The 16693-nt window shown below is 49.0% G+C and overlaps 1 protein-coding gene across 4 annotated transcripts in view; it reads right to left on the reverse strand.

The window, feature by feature from the left end:
- SCN10A (sodium voltage-gated channel alpha subunit 10) overlaps nt 1-16693 on the reverse strand; it is an 85300-nt gene that overhangs the window by 12471 nt on the left and 56136 nt on the right. For 2 of the 4 annotated variants that reach the window (XM_069473458.1, XM_069473456.1), the window contains 8 exons: nt 15847-16206; nt 13854-14300; nt 12310-12450; nt 10510-10633; nt 8988-9142; nt 5921-6094; nt 1592-1714; nt 31-315 (listed from right to left, as the gene is read on the reverse strand). In XM_069473458.1, coding sequence (XP_069329559.1) covers nt 31-315; nt 1592-1714; nt 5921-6094; nt 8988-9142; nt 10510-10633; nt 12310-12450; nt 13854-14300; nt 15847-16206 — 1809 coding nt within the window. The remainder of the gene's footprint in view (nt 1-30; nt 316-1591; nt 1715-5920; nt 6095-8987; nt 9143-10509; nt 10634-12309; nt 12451-13853; nt 14301-15846; nt 16207-16693) is intronic. The other 2 variants (XM_069473457.1, XM_069473455.1) reach the window with 1 other exon arrangement.

Raw genomic sequence — 16693 nt, forward strand, 5'->3', positions numbered from 1 at the left:
TAGACATGGTTGATGTCACGGTTGACTCACCACCTGAAGAAGTGCAAGGTAACCCATTGCAACATTATCAAAGTTGACTTTCACATTGACCCAGAAGAAGTTGCTGGTGTAGTTTTGAATCACACAATCAGACTTGTTATTCACAATTGACAAAGGCACAAGAGAAAAGTCTTCCTTCGTGGTGTTGATGCACCTCCCAAACTTCCCTGCGAAGAGGTTCACGCCCATGATGCTGAAGATGAGCCAGAAGATGAGGCAGACAAGGAGGACATTCATGATGGATGGGATGGCACCCACCAGCGCATCCACTACCACCTGGTGGGAAAGAGAAAAGGACCTGGAACCCTCAAAATGTCCTAGTCCTCCCTGCTGGGTCCCATTTGTACACTCACTCAGGCTGCTTCATGAGCCAGTGGCCTTTGGATGCAAGAAGAAAAGTGGTTTAATTAGTGCAATAATTCAGCCTCAGAAGACTGAGAGACACTGGGCAGCTGAAGATGGGTTTAAAGCTTCTTCCCTAAACCTTATTCAGGGCAGGTTTTAGTGTCTTTCCTCAGCATTGAGGAGCTATATGAGTTTATAAGCACAAACATACTCATTTAGGGGTGTGAATATGTGTGTTGTACTTATACATACAGACTTCTAGAACCTTGCTTTATTCTCCTTAAATACAACACACAAAATACAGTTTAAAGAGTACTTTGATCAAGAATTACTGAAAACCTAAATCCATATTCACAAACTTGCTCATTTGTAAGTCTGCAAACAAGGACCCGGATATAAAATAAAATTAAGTTTAAACTATTTCAATCTTAAGCTCCTAGTTAATAAAGGTACCTGTTTGTAAAGGTACAAGTTAATTTCAAAAGTCCACTTTTGCTTATGAAGTGGACTTGCTTTGAACCAATGATGGTGGAACAAAGCAAAACCTCACTTTCTGCTCTGGGAGGCTTTTGTGATCATGAGGAAGGGACAGAGACAATCACCTGTCCCCTGACAAGGCTCAGGCTGTGGGCATTCATCCTGAGGGAGGGCATGAGAGCAAAGTGGAGGCTGATAGGGATGGATGAGGAAATGTGGATGGAAGGGAGAAATCCACAGGATCTGATGACTGAGACAGGTTGGAGAGAAAATGCATTCCAATGGGCAGTGGCTGAGGTGCTGAGCTGATGATGTCACTGCACTTCAATGGAGTGTTAGAGGAAAGACTCATTTGTCATGGAGAGACAGAGTACTTGGTATGTTCTGGAGATGCTGGGAATAAGAATAAGAGGCAGAATTGGGAGATTGAGATAATAGATGCTTGTGGAACCATGAATTGGAATCACTTCACTAAGAGCAAAAGTGAGGTCTGGGTCCTGGTGGCTGTGCTATTTATGGGTGACAAGGAAAGAGGGGCTCACAAAGAGACTTAAAGGAGAACTAGGAGAGTTAGGACGTGCAGCACCACCGAAGTCAGAGCAGGAAGTGAAGACTCACAACTGACCTTTGGAGGTGTGGCCTGGAGCTCGTGGTTGGTGGTACAGAGGGTGTTAAGTGGGCAAGGATTACCAAATGCTGCAGATCAGAGAAGTTTTCAGATTGGTCTTACCCTCATGCCTTCAAATCGAGACAGAGCCCGCAGCGGCCTCAAGGCACGGAGAGTCCGAAGGGCTTTGATGGGAGCTATCTCAGAATAGTCCAGGATCTTTGCTGTGAGGCTTGTCAGTGAGATCTGAGAGTAGGAGAGAGAGCAAACAAATCACACTAGGAGTCCAGAAAGGCAGTTGTGGTGGAAGGAGACAGGAAGTCTCTGCCCAGCCTCCCACCCCTACTCGTCTAAGCCTTCGTCCTAGCTCCCGCCTTATTACAAATAGCAGTGAGAGGTCTAGAAAGAGTTCAGTCCCTCTTTTATTAAATATTTCATTCATCTGTCATTTGAACACTGGACAAGAAAAACTCAGTCTCCCATGTCACTATTCCCACGTCACTATGTAGGTGGCCAAGCTCCCGGTCTATCAGATCAACCTTCCTTTCCCTCTCAGGGAACCAGCCAGGTCCCACCAACTTTGAAACTTTGATTGACTTTCAGATACTTGGAGAGATGAGGTCCCTTCATGGGGGCTATTGTGAGGGATGTAAAGTTAGTCTCAATTATATTTGCTCAGAAAGGTGGGGTGGAAAGAATCTTGGTCTGGGTGGGGTCTAATTCCCACTTGATCCTTGATTTTTCTGTGACCATGGGTCAATGCCCTGCAGGCTTAGGATACTTCCACCCCTTGTAAAATGAGGAAGTCAGACTAAGAATTCCAGAGTTCTCAGAGCTCTTCAGTTCTTCAGTAAGAGTGACTGGCATGGGTCCATGAGATCTGGCTTCAATAGATATCTGAGACAAAATGACTGAGTTATGAGCCCCTGTTGGTCTGTCAGTTTTCTTTAAGTTGTGGACCAAGAACTGCAAACTAATGTGGAAAAATGGTCACCCCTTCAAGGAACTTTGAAGGTGCCAGGAAGACACCATGTGTATACGCTTGAGCCTCATGAAGGGTATGCTGCAGTCTTGTGAGGCCCTAGCTGCACCATGGATGGTGGGCTGAATTCAGGCCAGCTTCTCCTGGCAGCTAGGTGGGATGTGCACAGGAACTTCAGAATGGGAGGGCTTTCCACTTGGGTTCAAGAGCCTCAAACAAAGCCCATTCTCTGAATGGGTGGCATATTCCACCAGCACAAATAATTGGAATGGGAGAGACCCCCTTCCCCTTCATTCATGCAAGGCTCCAGACACCAGCAGGTGGTGCCCAGCTTCCTGGCTGGCTGAGAGAAGGAGGTTCATGGCCAGTTCTATGCTGGACCCTATTCAGTCTTTTGCTAAGCCCCACAGAAGCCTGCCTCATGTGTGAAATCTGCAGCTGGGGCAGATAGGGGCTGGCACCTCTCCAGCAAAGCCCACCCACCCAGGTCCAGCTCCACTCCCATAGCTCAGGGCACTCGCCACCCAACTGGTTTCCAGGCCCCGGTATTGTGTCCATTCATCCAATCTCCACTGCAAATCTAATTATGATCATATCTCTCTCTCTTACTCCCAACCTTCACTGGTACTTTACCACCCTCAGACCCTCAGGGTAGGCTCCACCCTCCTTAGCCTGTATTATATGATTACAATCCAGTTTTCCAGTTATATTTTACCCATAAATTCTACCAAGTCAAACTGTTCCCTGGACACACTTGCATCATTGCCTTCGCTCAGGATCATCCTTTAGCCAAGATTAGCCTTCCCCAGTTCTTTTTGCACCTCTTTGCTTCTCCTCATTTATACGTTTTGCATCTAATGCCACCTCCCACGTGAAGCCTTCTCAACAAGCCCACCTCATGAGTGGAGGAAGGCTCATGTCTCTGTGTCCCCCAAGGCACTAATTGTCCCCAACAGTGCTCACCACATCCCTCCTTACAATGCACATATTTTCCTGTCTGTGTTGTGTCTGCAGGAAGACTAAAGTGTAAACACCTGGAGATAGGGAGCATTTATTTCGTGCTTTTGTCTCTTTTAGAACACTTCATAAGATAATCCTATATTCAGTAGTTATAAATAGATATTTGATAAATGGAAGAAAAGATAGAAGCATGTTGGGATAGACAGAAGGAAGGAAAAAAAGAAGGAAAAACAACTGGATGGAAAGTTGAAGGATGATTGAATAGAAGGATGGATTAAAGGATACAAAGATGGATAGGACAGATCTAACATACAACACGAGGACTATAGTTAATAATAGTATATTGTAGTCAGGATTTTTTACTAAGTGAATAATTATAGCTGCTCTTGCCACAAGAAGAAAAGTGGGTAACTATGTGAGATGATGGATATGCTAATATGTTCCACCATGGTAACCACTTATATATATATATAAATATATATTAATACATAATATGCATATCACATCATGTTATATACTTTAAATATACACAATAAAACTTATTTAAAAAATAAAAAATAAAGGATCACAGAGACAAATAAATATGGACAGGAAGATAGGTGAACAGAAGGATGAAAGAAGGAAATCAAAGAGAAAGGAAAAAGTATGGAAGTATGGAATAGTGGATGGATGGATGAGATGGATGGATGGAGGAAGGATGATGACTGGGTAAAATGACTGACAAAAAGATGAAGAGTTGGATAGAAGGGAGGAATGGAAGAAATTAGTAGATTATTGGAAGGTTGATTAAATGAATGGATGGATGAATAGAAGTGAAAGCGATGAATGAACAGATAAGTAGAGAAAAGGAAGGATAGATGAATGGGTTAAAGAATGGAAAGATGGAAGAATGGATGGATGGAAGGATGAATAAATAGAAGGATTCCTAGATAGAAGATGCATAAAGGAGGGACAGAAGGTTAGATGATTGAATAGTTGGATAGAAGCATGAATCGAAAGATAGAAAGATATAAACGTTAAGGACCAATGAATGAATGGATGGAAGGAAGGTTAGCATGAATGGTTGGGTGGAAGGGAAGATGGAAAGAAGAATGGAAATGGACAGATTGAAGAATGGAAGTGGAGAAGGACAGATGGAAGAAGGAAAGATGGATCGATATTTGTGAGGAAGAAAAAAGGAAGAGTGAATGTTGGCCAGATGGTAGTAAGGATATATGGAAGGAAGGACAAATGGTTGGAAGGAATAATCATCAGGAGGATGGATGGAATGAGCAGGTAACCATTTAAGGTGATGAGGACGGAAACTAGTGAGACTTACATAGGCAGGAGTGACTGTGCCCCTACCAGGGGTGGGGAGCCAGAAGAAAACATTTTCCCATCATTTATAAATAATTATTTTATATGCACAAAATTATCACCTGTGACTCAGATTTCAGGCCTCACAGCTAATCCCTCTGGTACAGTGGCCTGATGCTGCTAGTGCACTGGCATTAGGAAAGGAGAGAATTGAATGCACAGGCCTGCTGTGGAGGACTTGCCAACATGGGAGGCTGGACAGAATGTTCTGTACTGGACTCCATCCAGCTTCAGGAGGCCAGCACCAAATACAGACACATTTCCTGACACCTCTGATGTGCAGACCTTGGTGCTGGTGGCTGCTGGAGTGGGGGAGGCAGAGACAAACACAGCACAGGCCTCGCCCTGTTTGCAGGAAGCCTCTGCTACACTGCAGTGAACAAATAACCAGGTAGCCATGTTGCAAAGCCAAGAGGACAGAGGCCTACACAGAGATATAGCAATGTGGTGGTTAAGATAAGGGAGAAATGACTCCAAGGAATCACATGTCTAAGGGTTAATGTCCACAGGTTACTGTGAGTCTGAACACATGAGCTCCAGCTCATTCTCCCTTCAGAGGGACCCTCTGGTCCTGTCAGTGCCACTGGGGAGGAGCCAGTGGTACAAACTCAGTGGTTCTCAGCCAAGGCGGCCGCACATTGGAAATGCCTAGCCCCACCCGAGACCAATCAGATCAGAATCTCTGAGATAGTGCTGTTTGTTCATTGTATTTTTCAGAGCTCTTCAGGTGATTCTGAAGTACAGAGACCAAGGACTGTGGAGTCAGCAGATGGGCCGATTCTCTGTGCTCACCGGCCATGGCTCCCCTGGGTCCAGAAGCCCTGTCTTCGAAAGCAAAGCCATGAGACCCCCAAGAGCCTCATATGTCACCTCGCCTTGGATGTAAACATGCAGAGGACTGCAGTGGTCTTTCTGGATGGAGGCCTAAGAGCAGGGGACTGACCTGAGGGTCACCATTGTATCAGAATCATGTTCTGCCTGGACCTTTCTACTCACAGGTGTTCAGGGCTACTCTCAGACTCCTTGCTGAGTGCTCAAAGCTTTTCTCTGGAGTAGCCCTTGGGGGCCAGATCTCTGAGCTTCCTTTGCACTGGCTGTGGCCATTCGTCAGAAGTGAGGACCCCAAACCCACGTGTGCCCACTGAGCCACTCACGTTCACAATGAGGAAGTCCAGCCAGCACCAGGCATTGGTGAAGTATTTTTTGAAGCCATAGGCCACCCACTTGAGCAGCATCTCAAACACAAAGATAAAGGTGAACACCCTGTCGGTATACTCCAGCAACGCTTTCACCCTGGGCTTCTCGTCCAGGTAATAGTCTTCAAAGGCCTGGAAGAAAGGAGCAGAATGGCAGGCTGCCCAGATGCGCAGCACTGGAGCCCAGACCAACAGCAAAGGGCCCAGCCAGCCCTGCCGGCAGCCCTTGCGAGCGGCTTCGGTAGCCAGCTTGCCTGCAGCATTTTGTTTCCTCTGCTCTGGGGAGGTGAGTGGGATAGTGAGATACAAGCACGACTTCCTCAGGGCCAAGTGGGAAGTGCAGCCCTGCTGACACCTTGCAGGATTACTGAGTGCAAGTGAGAAAGGAAACCTTCTCGCATTAAATTTTGGAAGTAAACCAAAGGGATGCTAACAGTGACTCGGTTTAAAAATAAAAGCATCAAAAGATGTTCACAGGCAGTTCACACAAATGAAAGAAAGAATCACCAACAAACCTCTGAAAAATGTTCCATTTCACTGGTAATCAAAAAAATTCAAATTAAAGGAAGATGCTATTTTTCTTTTATCAGGGTGGTGAAGATGAAAAAGGATGGGGAAGCCCAGTGTTGGTGGGCAGCTGCCACTCCTAAGTGACCAGAAGGAGTGAAGACCAGGCCAGGCTTGTGGGAGGTCAAATTGGTGATATAACTCAAAGATTTCTGAAACTCAGAAATTCTGCCTTCAAGCACTTATCCTAAGGACACTGGACGCTGTTGGTGCCCACCCAGGTCCCCGTTAGGGGCCAGTGCTCTCATCCCCCAGCTGCTGGGAGTGTTGGCTGCTAACAGCTCATGGATGCAGATGTCCCCTTTTCCTGAGGCTTCCTTGGGCTGAAGGGAACTGTGTCCACCTTAGGAGACACTTGGCAGGTTATGTCCTTCCCTGGGCAGCCCTCAGCCGGTGACACTGACATGAAAGTTTTTAAGGGTCCTTTTAGCCTCAAGGTGGGACAACTCTGTGGTGCCCTTTGTGTCAGGGCTGTCCGTGGGATCAGTGATGGCTGGATTTCCTCTGGACCCACATATTTTCTTATCTTCCAGTTCTGTGTACAGCACTCGGACAGGAATCTGTCCAGCATCTCTGAGGGAGTATACACAGGGCTGTCCAGTGCATATTAGAAGCAAACCTAGGGATTGGTTGAATAAATTATGGCACATTCCTATAATGGAATATATTGTAGCCATTAAATCAGATAGCATGAAAATATTTACTGAGAAATTACAGAATACATAAATATGGCTTTATTTTTGTAATATTTACATACTCTGTGCATAGAAGGATGGGAAGGAGGTATACCAAAATCTTTTCAAAGTGAGCTTCTCTTTGAGTGATAGAATGGGTATTTTTTTCTTTACCTTTTTCTATAATTGCCAAGTATTTTTTTTTTTTTTTGCACTTTGTCATGTTATTTTTAAAAAGTACTCAAAGTAAAAGCATAAAGAAGACTAAATCTGGTGCCAGCCTGTTCAGTCCGTGGGGACAGAGGTGGGAGTGATGGGGAGAGCGGCTGGGGGGCTGGGATGGGCTGGAGCTGGAGCAGCTGCTGCAGGTCTGAGCTGCCCTGGGGAGGGAGGGGCAGCAGCAGGGGTGTGAGAAGGGGAATAGAGAGAGAAGGGAGGGAGAGCAGAGAAGAGGAACCAGGAGAGAAGGCCCGTGAGCCAATGAGTTAACACGCAAAGCATCTGGTCAGCAGACATGAGCATACTGTTTTTACTCAGAAGGACAGGAAGGAGGGGGGTAGGCGTGGAGAAAGCACTGCTCAGCCTCCCCTTGCCCCTACAATTTGGCCCCTGCATGTGCTACAGTCCAGGTGACATCTTCAGAGGCTGCCATACCTGCCCTCCTGCACCTGAGATGGCAAACCAGGCCCTGCCCTCTTCTCGCCTGGCTTTGTGTCATTCCACCCTTGTCTTTCACCTGTGCTCCTCCCTAAGGCTGAGGCTGCAACTGAGCAGTTGTGGCGCCCCTCCTGGGCAATCTGGCATTTAAGTGGGTACCCTGATAGTAGATTGTTTTCAGGGAGTAAATGCCACACAAGGGGCAAAACAAATGAAACCCCTGGGAACTGTGAGTCAGGAGAGCAGAGGGCTCTAGTCCTAACTAGCTGGGGCACCAGGCTCCAACCGCCTCATCTACAAAATGCGGACAAGCAGGGATGATAGGTCCCTTTCTGTGTCTACGCCGACCTTGATCTATGGGGATGAGTGGTAGGGACTGTGAAACGAGCCCAAGCCACTGTATAGAGAGAACCTTCCTTCTCTGTCCTACAGCGCCTGGCATTTGGCCAGAGGCTTAGAGAGTGTCTCCTAACTCTGAATCTTGCCATGAGACCTTGTTGTTCAAAGTGTGGTTCATGGACGGCAGCGCCAGCATCACCTGGGAGCAGGTGGGAAATGCAAGTTCTCAGGCCCCACTACGGAGCCACTCCATCAGAACCTGCATTTTAACAAGCTCCCCAAGGGATTAAAATTTAAGAAGTGCCATTATAATGACCTTCTGTGAGCTTTGAAGGAGTAAGAGGATTTGCATGTGGTTTGATAAGACAAAGAAGGCTTGTCCCCTTTGTAGAGGACTTTAGGGAAGGTCGGTGCATTTTAGACGGTGGAAAGACAGGGGCTTTGAGATCAAATGAGGGCAAAGTTAGCTTTTGTCACTGACAAATTGAGTGGCCTTGGAAAAGTCCTTTGAACCCTCTGAGGCTCAGTTTCCCCACCCCTAAAGTGCGATGTACACACTCAGTCACTCAAATGCTTACAGCCAGGTTTAGCAGGCTGCGACGTGGGCACGTTGGCATGCCCTGCTGCTGAGAGGGGCCCTTATGCTGGGCTGCAGCTCTCCCGCTAGCCACAAGCTGGGGACTTTCAGCCCAGGAGTCAGGAGAACCCGCTGATGCAGCTCCAGGGCCTTTGGATTATGGGAGATCCCATCTGGGGGGCTTCAGGGCAGGGGCTGCACCTCCCCTTACCAGAGAGCCACTGCTGAGCAGGATCATGAAGATGATGAAGCTCTCGAACCAGCTGTGCTCCACGATGCGGTAGCAGGTCTTGCGCACCTGCCAGCCCGTGGCCCATGGAAGCTTGGTGGTGTTCACTTTACAGCAGGGACAGTGGCGAATGCATCCTGTGGGGAGAGGTGGCTGATGGTGAGTGAGGGCCCATTGGGAAAAGGGGATCATTTCTGCCTGAGCCCTGCAGAGAAACTGCTCTGTTGGGAAACCCTCGCTACCCCTTTGGGAAAGATTTCTTTCCTGGAGTATTAAGGAAAAGGGATGTCTTCCAGGTGGTCCCTCAATCCAGCTCTTCAGGTTCCTCCCTGTCATTGGTCTGACCCACTCTGGGTCCTCCCCAACCATCCTCCTCGTAGATAGCAGTGGTCCCTGTCCTCATGCCCACCTATACCTGGAAGACTGACAAGCCACGGGGCATGGGCCTGGTGGTGTCCGAGGGACTGAGCTTTGAGCCCAAGCTGAATCGAGGGGCTACCACACGGCTGGGATGGGGCCTGAGTCCAGCCCAGCCCAGTCCAGCCCAGGGTCAAGTGAAAACTAGAAACTCGGCCGGGCGCGGTGGCTCACACCTGTAATCCTAGCACTCTGGGAGGCCGAGGCAGGTGGATTGCTCGAGGTCAGGAGTTCGAGACCAGCCTGAGCAAGAGCGAGACCCCGTCTCTACTAAAAATAGAAAGAAATTATATGGACAACTAAAATATATATACAAAAAATTAGCCGGGCATGGTGGCATATGCCTGTAGTCCCAGCTACTCGGGAGGCTGAGGCAGGAGGATTGCTTAAGCCCAAGAGTTTGAGGTTGCTGTGAGCTAGGCTGACGCCACGGCACTCACTCTAGCCCGGGCAACAGAGTGAGATTCTGTCTCAAAAAAAAAAAAAAGAAAAAAGAAACTCAATGAAGTGGTTTTTTAAAAAATTTCTATTTAAAAAAATTATCGAGGCCACAATTACCCTCATAGTATGAACTACTTGTTCATTCACTGCACAAATGTTTATGGAGAATGTAATGTGCCTCGCTGTTCTAAACGTTGAGGAAAAAAGAATAATAAGATACAGATTCTGCCTTTAAGAGTTACACAAAAGATGAGGGAAACAGACACGCCATGACCCTCCTCTGGGTCATTGATGGTCCAGATCAAGAGTTTTTGGTGGTGTGTATGGTGGTGACTACCTTCTCTCTGTCCAACCTCAAGAGGCCTGGTTGTAACTCAGGGTGATGAGGAAGGCACAGCACCTTCCTGCCATGTCTGCCACGGCATGAGATGCGGACACTGCAGCCAGGTTGCTGCCAGTTGTGGCACCTGCATCTGATGCTGGCACCCTCCAGCCTGAGACTGAGGCAGTGAGGGGCCCTGCTTGTCCGTCCCTGTGGACCCCAGAACAGGGCCCTGGACACAGAGGTGCACAGGTGCATGTTTGCTGAATTGGATTCTGGTCCTTATTAACGTCAGTGTGAGGAGGCCGGCGGCTGCCCCTTTACCTTCTGTGAAGCAGTCATCTGGTTCTTCAAGTTCATCTGCCAGCTCAGGGATCTTCCTCAGGATCTCCTCAGGGTCCGGGCAGTCCACCGTGCTGCCCTCCGAGGAGCTTGTGTCGTCCACTCCCTGCAGGGCAGAAGCCCAGGGCAGTGAACTCAGCTCTCCGAGGGGCCCGGGGAATCTGCACACGGTCACTGCAGGTCTGGCTGGCCAAGAGTCCCGAGGTGCAGGGGAAGCCCCTCGTGGCCTGGGCCCACCGCTGGCCCCATGTCTGGTGACTCGCCAGCTGAGGCCGGGAACACTGATGCTCTCCCTGGAGCCCCAGAGACTTAGCTGTGAGAGGCTGTAAACCCCCAGGCCCCTGATGGAGAGCTGGCGATGGCCCGAGACACCGTAATTACACCCATAACGACTCTCAGCATTCTCTGTGCTTGAATATTTAATCACGGAGCAATGCTGCAGGGGCCTGCTGCCCTCCTGGCAGCTCCAGCCCTATAATGTCTCCAGATGAATTCAATTAGGAGTTGAAGCTGCTCTCATATTAGTAAACCTGATAGCTTGGCTAATGGACCCAAATGGTGGGGCGGGTCCCCATCTGTCGCTCTCAGGTCCCTCCCTGCTTAGCCAGGGTCATGGACAAGAAAACAAAAACAAAACCAAAGCCAACACCCAGAAGTTGTGTACTGAAAACATTGAGTAGGGAAAACTAGCCAGGGAGTTCTTAGAACTCATAGAAGGAAACATGGCATCCACGTGCAGAACGGGACAACCCTCACTCAGTGGCAGCCAAGTGGTTTGTGTCCACCCCTCAGCCCCAAATCCCGTCTCAGTCCACCCTCTTATCCTACCCCGCTGTGGTCAGCTTTGCCTGGTCACGCAGCCAGTAGCTGACATTCCTCAGGCTGAAGAGCTTGATAAGTTTGGGGATGAATTACGGCTTCCTTATCTTTGCCAAGTCCAGTGCCTGTCACACAGTCAGCACTCAGCCGCTAGGTGTCAAATTAAATTCTTGAATTTAAGACAGCGATATTAAAGATACTAAACCTTAATAGACACCTCTTTCCCTATAACTTGTTTTCTTCAAAGATTTGTAAGCAAAACCGCAAAGTGTATTTTTACCTCTTACAAGATGATCCTAAACCCCAAATCTTCCTGCTCAGTCTCTGTAAAGCTGTCAGTTCACCACTCACCTATAGACAGCCTGTCCCCAGCCCCAGCCTGTTTTTGGCTAGAGAAAATGATGTGGACAAAAGAAAGCGAAGGAGAGTCACAAGGGAAGACTCCCTCATGTGCCAACACCTCCAACTTTTATCTGCTGGCTCTAAAAGATTTTTGACATTCTTTGTGTATTGTCTTTTGTTTCCTTTTTTCTTGGCTGTCATTTTCTGGGCACTTACTTCATTTTGGGTAGGAGCTAAATATTTGACAAGCAGCATTTCATTTATCCTCAAAATGATCGTACCAAATAGGCATTACCATTCAGTTTGGTAGGCGAAGAAACGGAGGCTCAGAGATGTTGAGGAACTGGTCCTAGGTCCCATGGCTTGTGGAGCCTCACTCTTTCTTCCCAGCCCTATCACCAGCCTGGAGTGAGATCGTGGTGATGGCATGATGAAAGCTAAAATCGTCCTGATTAGCCAGAGGTTGGGAGGGACTTAAACAATTCCCAGGATGAGAGATGAGATTGTATGTCTGAGGCAGTCTGAATTACCCCACCGCTACGCCCACCCTCCAGCACCTCCCCACCCGCTGGTCAGTGTCTGGCTGGCTGTTCAACCTCTCCAGGAAGCTCACATACCTACCTCTGCAGGGGCCTGGGGAACATCCTCCTCTTTCCACTTCTCACCCAGGTATGGATTCAGGTCCTCGGATGACATTCCAGAGCCTGGGCTCCTGGGTGGCAGGTGGTGCTCACACCTCTCGACTTTCTGCAGCTGTTCCTGCTAGTGTGAGAGTGTCCCACCTGGCCACCTGGCCCCAGCCTTAGATGACCAGTTCTAAATTTAAAGGGATCTTGCACATCACAGACTGCCAGAGCCAAGGACCTCATATACGCAACGAATACACATGCAACTAATATACACGCATACATGCACTTGTGTGAAGTGAGCACAAAGGCTCTAGCCAGATAGATCTGTGTTTAACTTTTGGCTCCATTACTCACAAGGTGTGTGACCTTAGACAAATTATTTAACCTCTCTGATTTTCATTTTCCCAATCTGCAAAATTGAGAAGGCAGGATCTACCTCATTCAGTTATTTTGATGACTAAATATGTTAGTTCTTGTAAAACACTCTGCATGAAGTGCATGGCTCAACAGATGTTAGCTATGACCACTATTACATGTCAAGAGGTCACATTAGTACTGAACTTGGCCATCTGGAGCCCCCTCAAGAACCCCAAAGTAACTGAAAATGCTTCTGAGTGGCAGACAGCCGTCACAGAGTTCATGTCCTTTACTCTGGGTTGGTGATGCCCTGCCCTCGGCTGTCACCCAGACAAAGGCATGTAAAATATGGCAGTTGATAACAGCAGCTGCTGGAACACAAGTGACAGCTGCAGGGAAGAAGGCTATGGACGAGCTACAGACTCAAAGCACAGCTTTCCGAGGCCACTTAGTGGCCTGGACAGCAGCTCTGCATGTCCCTGAGGCCCCACAGGGACGGCTGCCTTCCCACATTGTGCGGAAGTGCATGCCCTGAGCCACTGACAAAAGGTTAATGAGGGTTGGGGGTTAACATATCAGCTTACAATAGTAAGGAACAGTGCAAAATATTTAAAAACATGTATTGTCAATAGACTTAAATGTGCTTTAAATTTGTTGGTGTCAAAAGGAATAAGTGTCATTTTCCTATAACAAAACTCATTGGGAAAAGCTGGCTAAATGAGTCATGTAATAATCGGGACTTCTTAGGGTGCTGATGAACATTAGATGAGACTTGCTCTTGGACAACATCCTGTTCTTAGAGGAATCTCGTTAGCACCTCACACACAGAGCCTGAGTTGGGCAGCGCGAATGGGGCAGGTGTGTGAAAGATGATTCCCAAGGGCCTCAGAGTGGCCTGGGGCTCCTGCTGCCCCTCCCTCCCTGCCCTGTTGCCTGTGTGGGGAATTCTGACCTTTCTTCCAGGCCCTGCTCAAATGCTTCCTCCTCTGGAGAGTCTGGCACAGTCTAGGCGTCTTTATGTCAAGGACGGCTATGCCTGACTTGCCAGGGGCTCTTCCAGGCTGTGCCAGCCCTGAAGTTGGGAAACCTCTTTATCATAATTTCCCTTCCTCCCTGGGCCACTCCAGCCCTGGGGCCCCTTCCCACTTCCTGTGGCTCTCCCAATGGGAGAACTCTTACCTGCCCTTTGGGGATCACCTCCTGCTGGGAGCTCCAAGCATCCTCCTCACCATCATCCTCCAAGTCATCAAGATCAGATTCACCCTCAGCAATGGGCACAGAGACCCGCACATTAGGGTTGGTGATGAAGTCACTGTACTCATCCCTGGGGCCTCTGGGTGCCGGGAGCCCTCCCAAGCTCCCCAGGAGGGCATTGGCAGCAATGTGGTTCTCAGCTTTGGTGATGGAGAGGGGAAGCTTCACCACCAGCTCGGGCTCTACCTTGGGCCGGGGGAGCAAGCAGGGCCTACTGAAGAAGCTGCAAAAGGCCTGCCTGGTGCGAAGGCCAAACACCCGGATCCGTGTCAGGGCCACCTGCAGGTTGTTCACCTCCCCATCGTCCTCTGGGGCTGCCAGGTTGTCGGCACTGAAAGAGTTCAACAGCAGGGCGATGAACAGGTTAAGCACCTGAAGAGAAGGAACAGAGGGGAAGATCAATCAATCGATGAGCTGAGCCCCACCTCGGCCCACCAGGTCAGCAGCTGGATGGCAGGACAGCCACAGCCTGGGCCTCCCCTGCCCACCGGGACTGCTTTCCCTCTTGCGGGAATGGACACTCCAAGAGCAGCAGAGGGGAGCCTTGAAGATGTGCCGGAGTGCCCTGCCTCATGGGGACAAGGCTTGAAAGCACATTCTCCACCAGGGTGGAGGGTAACACTGCTGAGAAAAGGACATTCAGGGACAACAGAGAGGAGCAGGCATGGGCCTGCCCTGGGACCACCCTCATCTGCCAAAGTCCCAGCTTCTATTCCTGACTCCAGAATCCTGGGCACATCTCCTCGCTGCTTCCGGCTTCATACTCTTCACTTGTGAGCAGGGAGTAGGGACTCTCTACCTTTCAGAGTGACTGTGAAGACGGAATGATACGAGGGATGTAGAATAAGTGCTCAGAGGCAAATGTCCTGTCTGAGAGCAAGGGGCACCTGTGGCTCTGCAGGGGTGGTGAGCCCAGCCTGGAAGGAAGGGCTTTCAGGCAGCCCTGCACTCAGGCAGAAGATGTAGGCAGAAGGCATCTCTAGCTCAGGGGCCAAGGTGGAAAGACTTTGAAGGGTCTGGATTTGTTGTTTCATCACTTCTCTTGGTTTAGCTTTCTCCTCTCTGTAAAATGATTCTGAGAAAGGAGCCCAAGTTGGTTGACTTCCAGGGATGTGTGACAGGGGCTTCTGGAAGACCACATTCTCCCACACAGCCAGCCAGTGCAGGGAGGGCAAGGACCCCTGTGACCAGAGTGGGTGGGGAAAAGTTGAGGGTGGAGGGCCAGGCTGGGGCAGAGAAGGGTGTTAGGGCTAACTGGTAGGCATGTCTCCAGAGGGGATCCCCCCAAACTGGGGGTAGATGTTGCTGTTGTCATTGTGGCCGTGGATGTTCTCCATGACCCAGGTTCTCTCTTGTGTCTTGTCTAATTGTGGCCACCCCCATGCTCCTAGCTTGCAACTGTACAGCTTGGAGAAATCAGTCAGCTCTCACTCCCTTGAAGAAAAATATCATCTGAGCCCCTCTAGAGTGAGGAACGAAATTTTTCCTTTAACAACAACTACCATTTATTGAGTTCCTGCTGCAGCCCAGACACTGCACTAGGCAATTTGCATATGTCATCTCCTGTAATTTAATTCTTCAGTAAACCCATTGAGTAAGCATGATTTTCTTTGTTTTAGGGAAATCGGAGCTTGGGGAGATTAAGTCTCGTGCCCTGGGTCACCCATCTAGTAAATGGCGGGGCTGAGATTCAATACCAGGTCTTTCCGGTAGCATGTGCTTATTCCTGCAAGCCAGGCTGCCTCCTAAGACACACCTCTTATAATGTGCCCCACATGACTTTGAAAAGCTCAAAAACTCTTCAACCAGGGAGGTCCAATATGGGCATAAAAATGCGGAACAGCAAAGCTTTTTAGGATAACCCAGAAGCCTGGGCTATGCCCACAAGACAGTGGCCCCAGTGCGGCTCGCCACTCACCACCAGGTTTCCCAGCACCATCACTGTCAAGAAAAGCACGAGGCAGATGGATTTGTCGCCGACTTCCATGCAGGCCCACATGTTCTCAATCCACTCTCCACAGAGGATCCGGAAGACGATCAGGAAGGAGTGGAAGAAATCGTACATGTGCCAGCGGGGCCAATCTTCATCGGGCGCGGAGATTTTCCCCCGCTTGGTGCGGTAGTTTTCCCCTAGGAGCTGCTTGCCAACCAGAGCGAAGACAAAGACAATGATGGCCAGGATGATGGTGAGGTTCCCCAGCGCCCCCACTGAGTTTCCGATGATCTTGATGAGTGTGTTTAAGGTTGGCCAGGACTTGGCCAGCTTGAAGACCCGCAGCTGCAGAGAAACAGAAACTGCGTCAGGTCCGGGAGGCTGGGCTCACTACCTTTAATCTGAAGTCTTGGCTGGAAACCAAAGGTCTGGGAAAAACAAAGCATCTGTTAAGACAGGGCATTCCCTGGAAGTTGCTTTCAGAGCCCTTTTTTCCTGTAAGTTACTAAAAACTATGCTCAGCCTTCTGTGGTCCCTAAGTATCAATGTGCTCCACTGACTGTGGCAAAGTCAGGGGTCTTATATTGGGGTGGTGGTCTTGCCATCTTTATGCTGTTCTATAGCCTCAGGCCTGATCCCTCCTGAATGTGCCTATTCTAGGGGGTATGATAGGACTCACAAATAAGTGAGAATAAGCTCGCTTTGGACCTGAAGAGAGGCTGGCTAGCCTCCTTTGGGTAGGGCATGTTCCACTGCGTTGGATAAGTATTTGTGTGCCGCCTCTTAGGGCATTTCTCATCTTGGGGCAGTGGACAACCTCTGTTGTTCTGAA

Source organism: Eulemur rufifrons, chromosome 7, assembly GCF_041146395.1.
Source record: "Eulemur rufifrons isolate Redbay chromosome 7, OSU_ERuf_1, whole genome shotgun sequence".
NCBI classification, from domain to species: domain Eukaryota; kingdom Metazoa; phylum Chordata; class Mammalia; order Primates; family Lemuridae; genus Eulemur; species Eulemur rufifrons.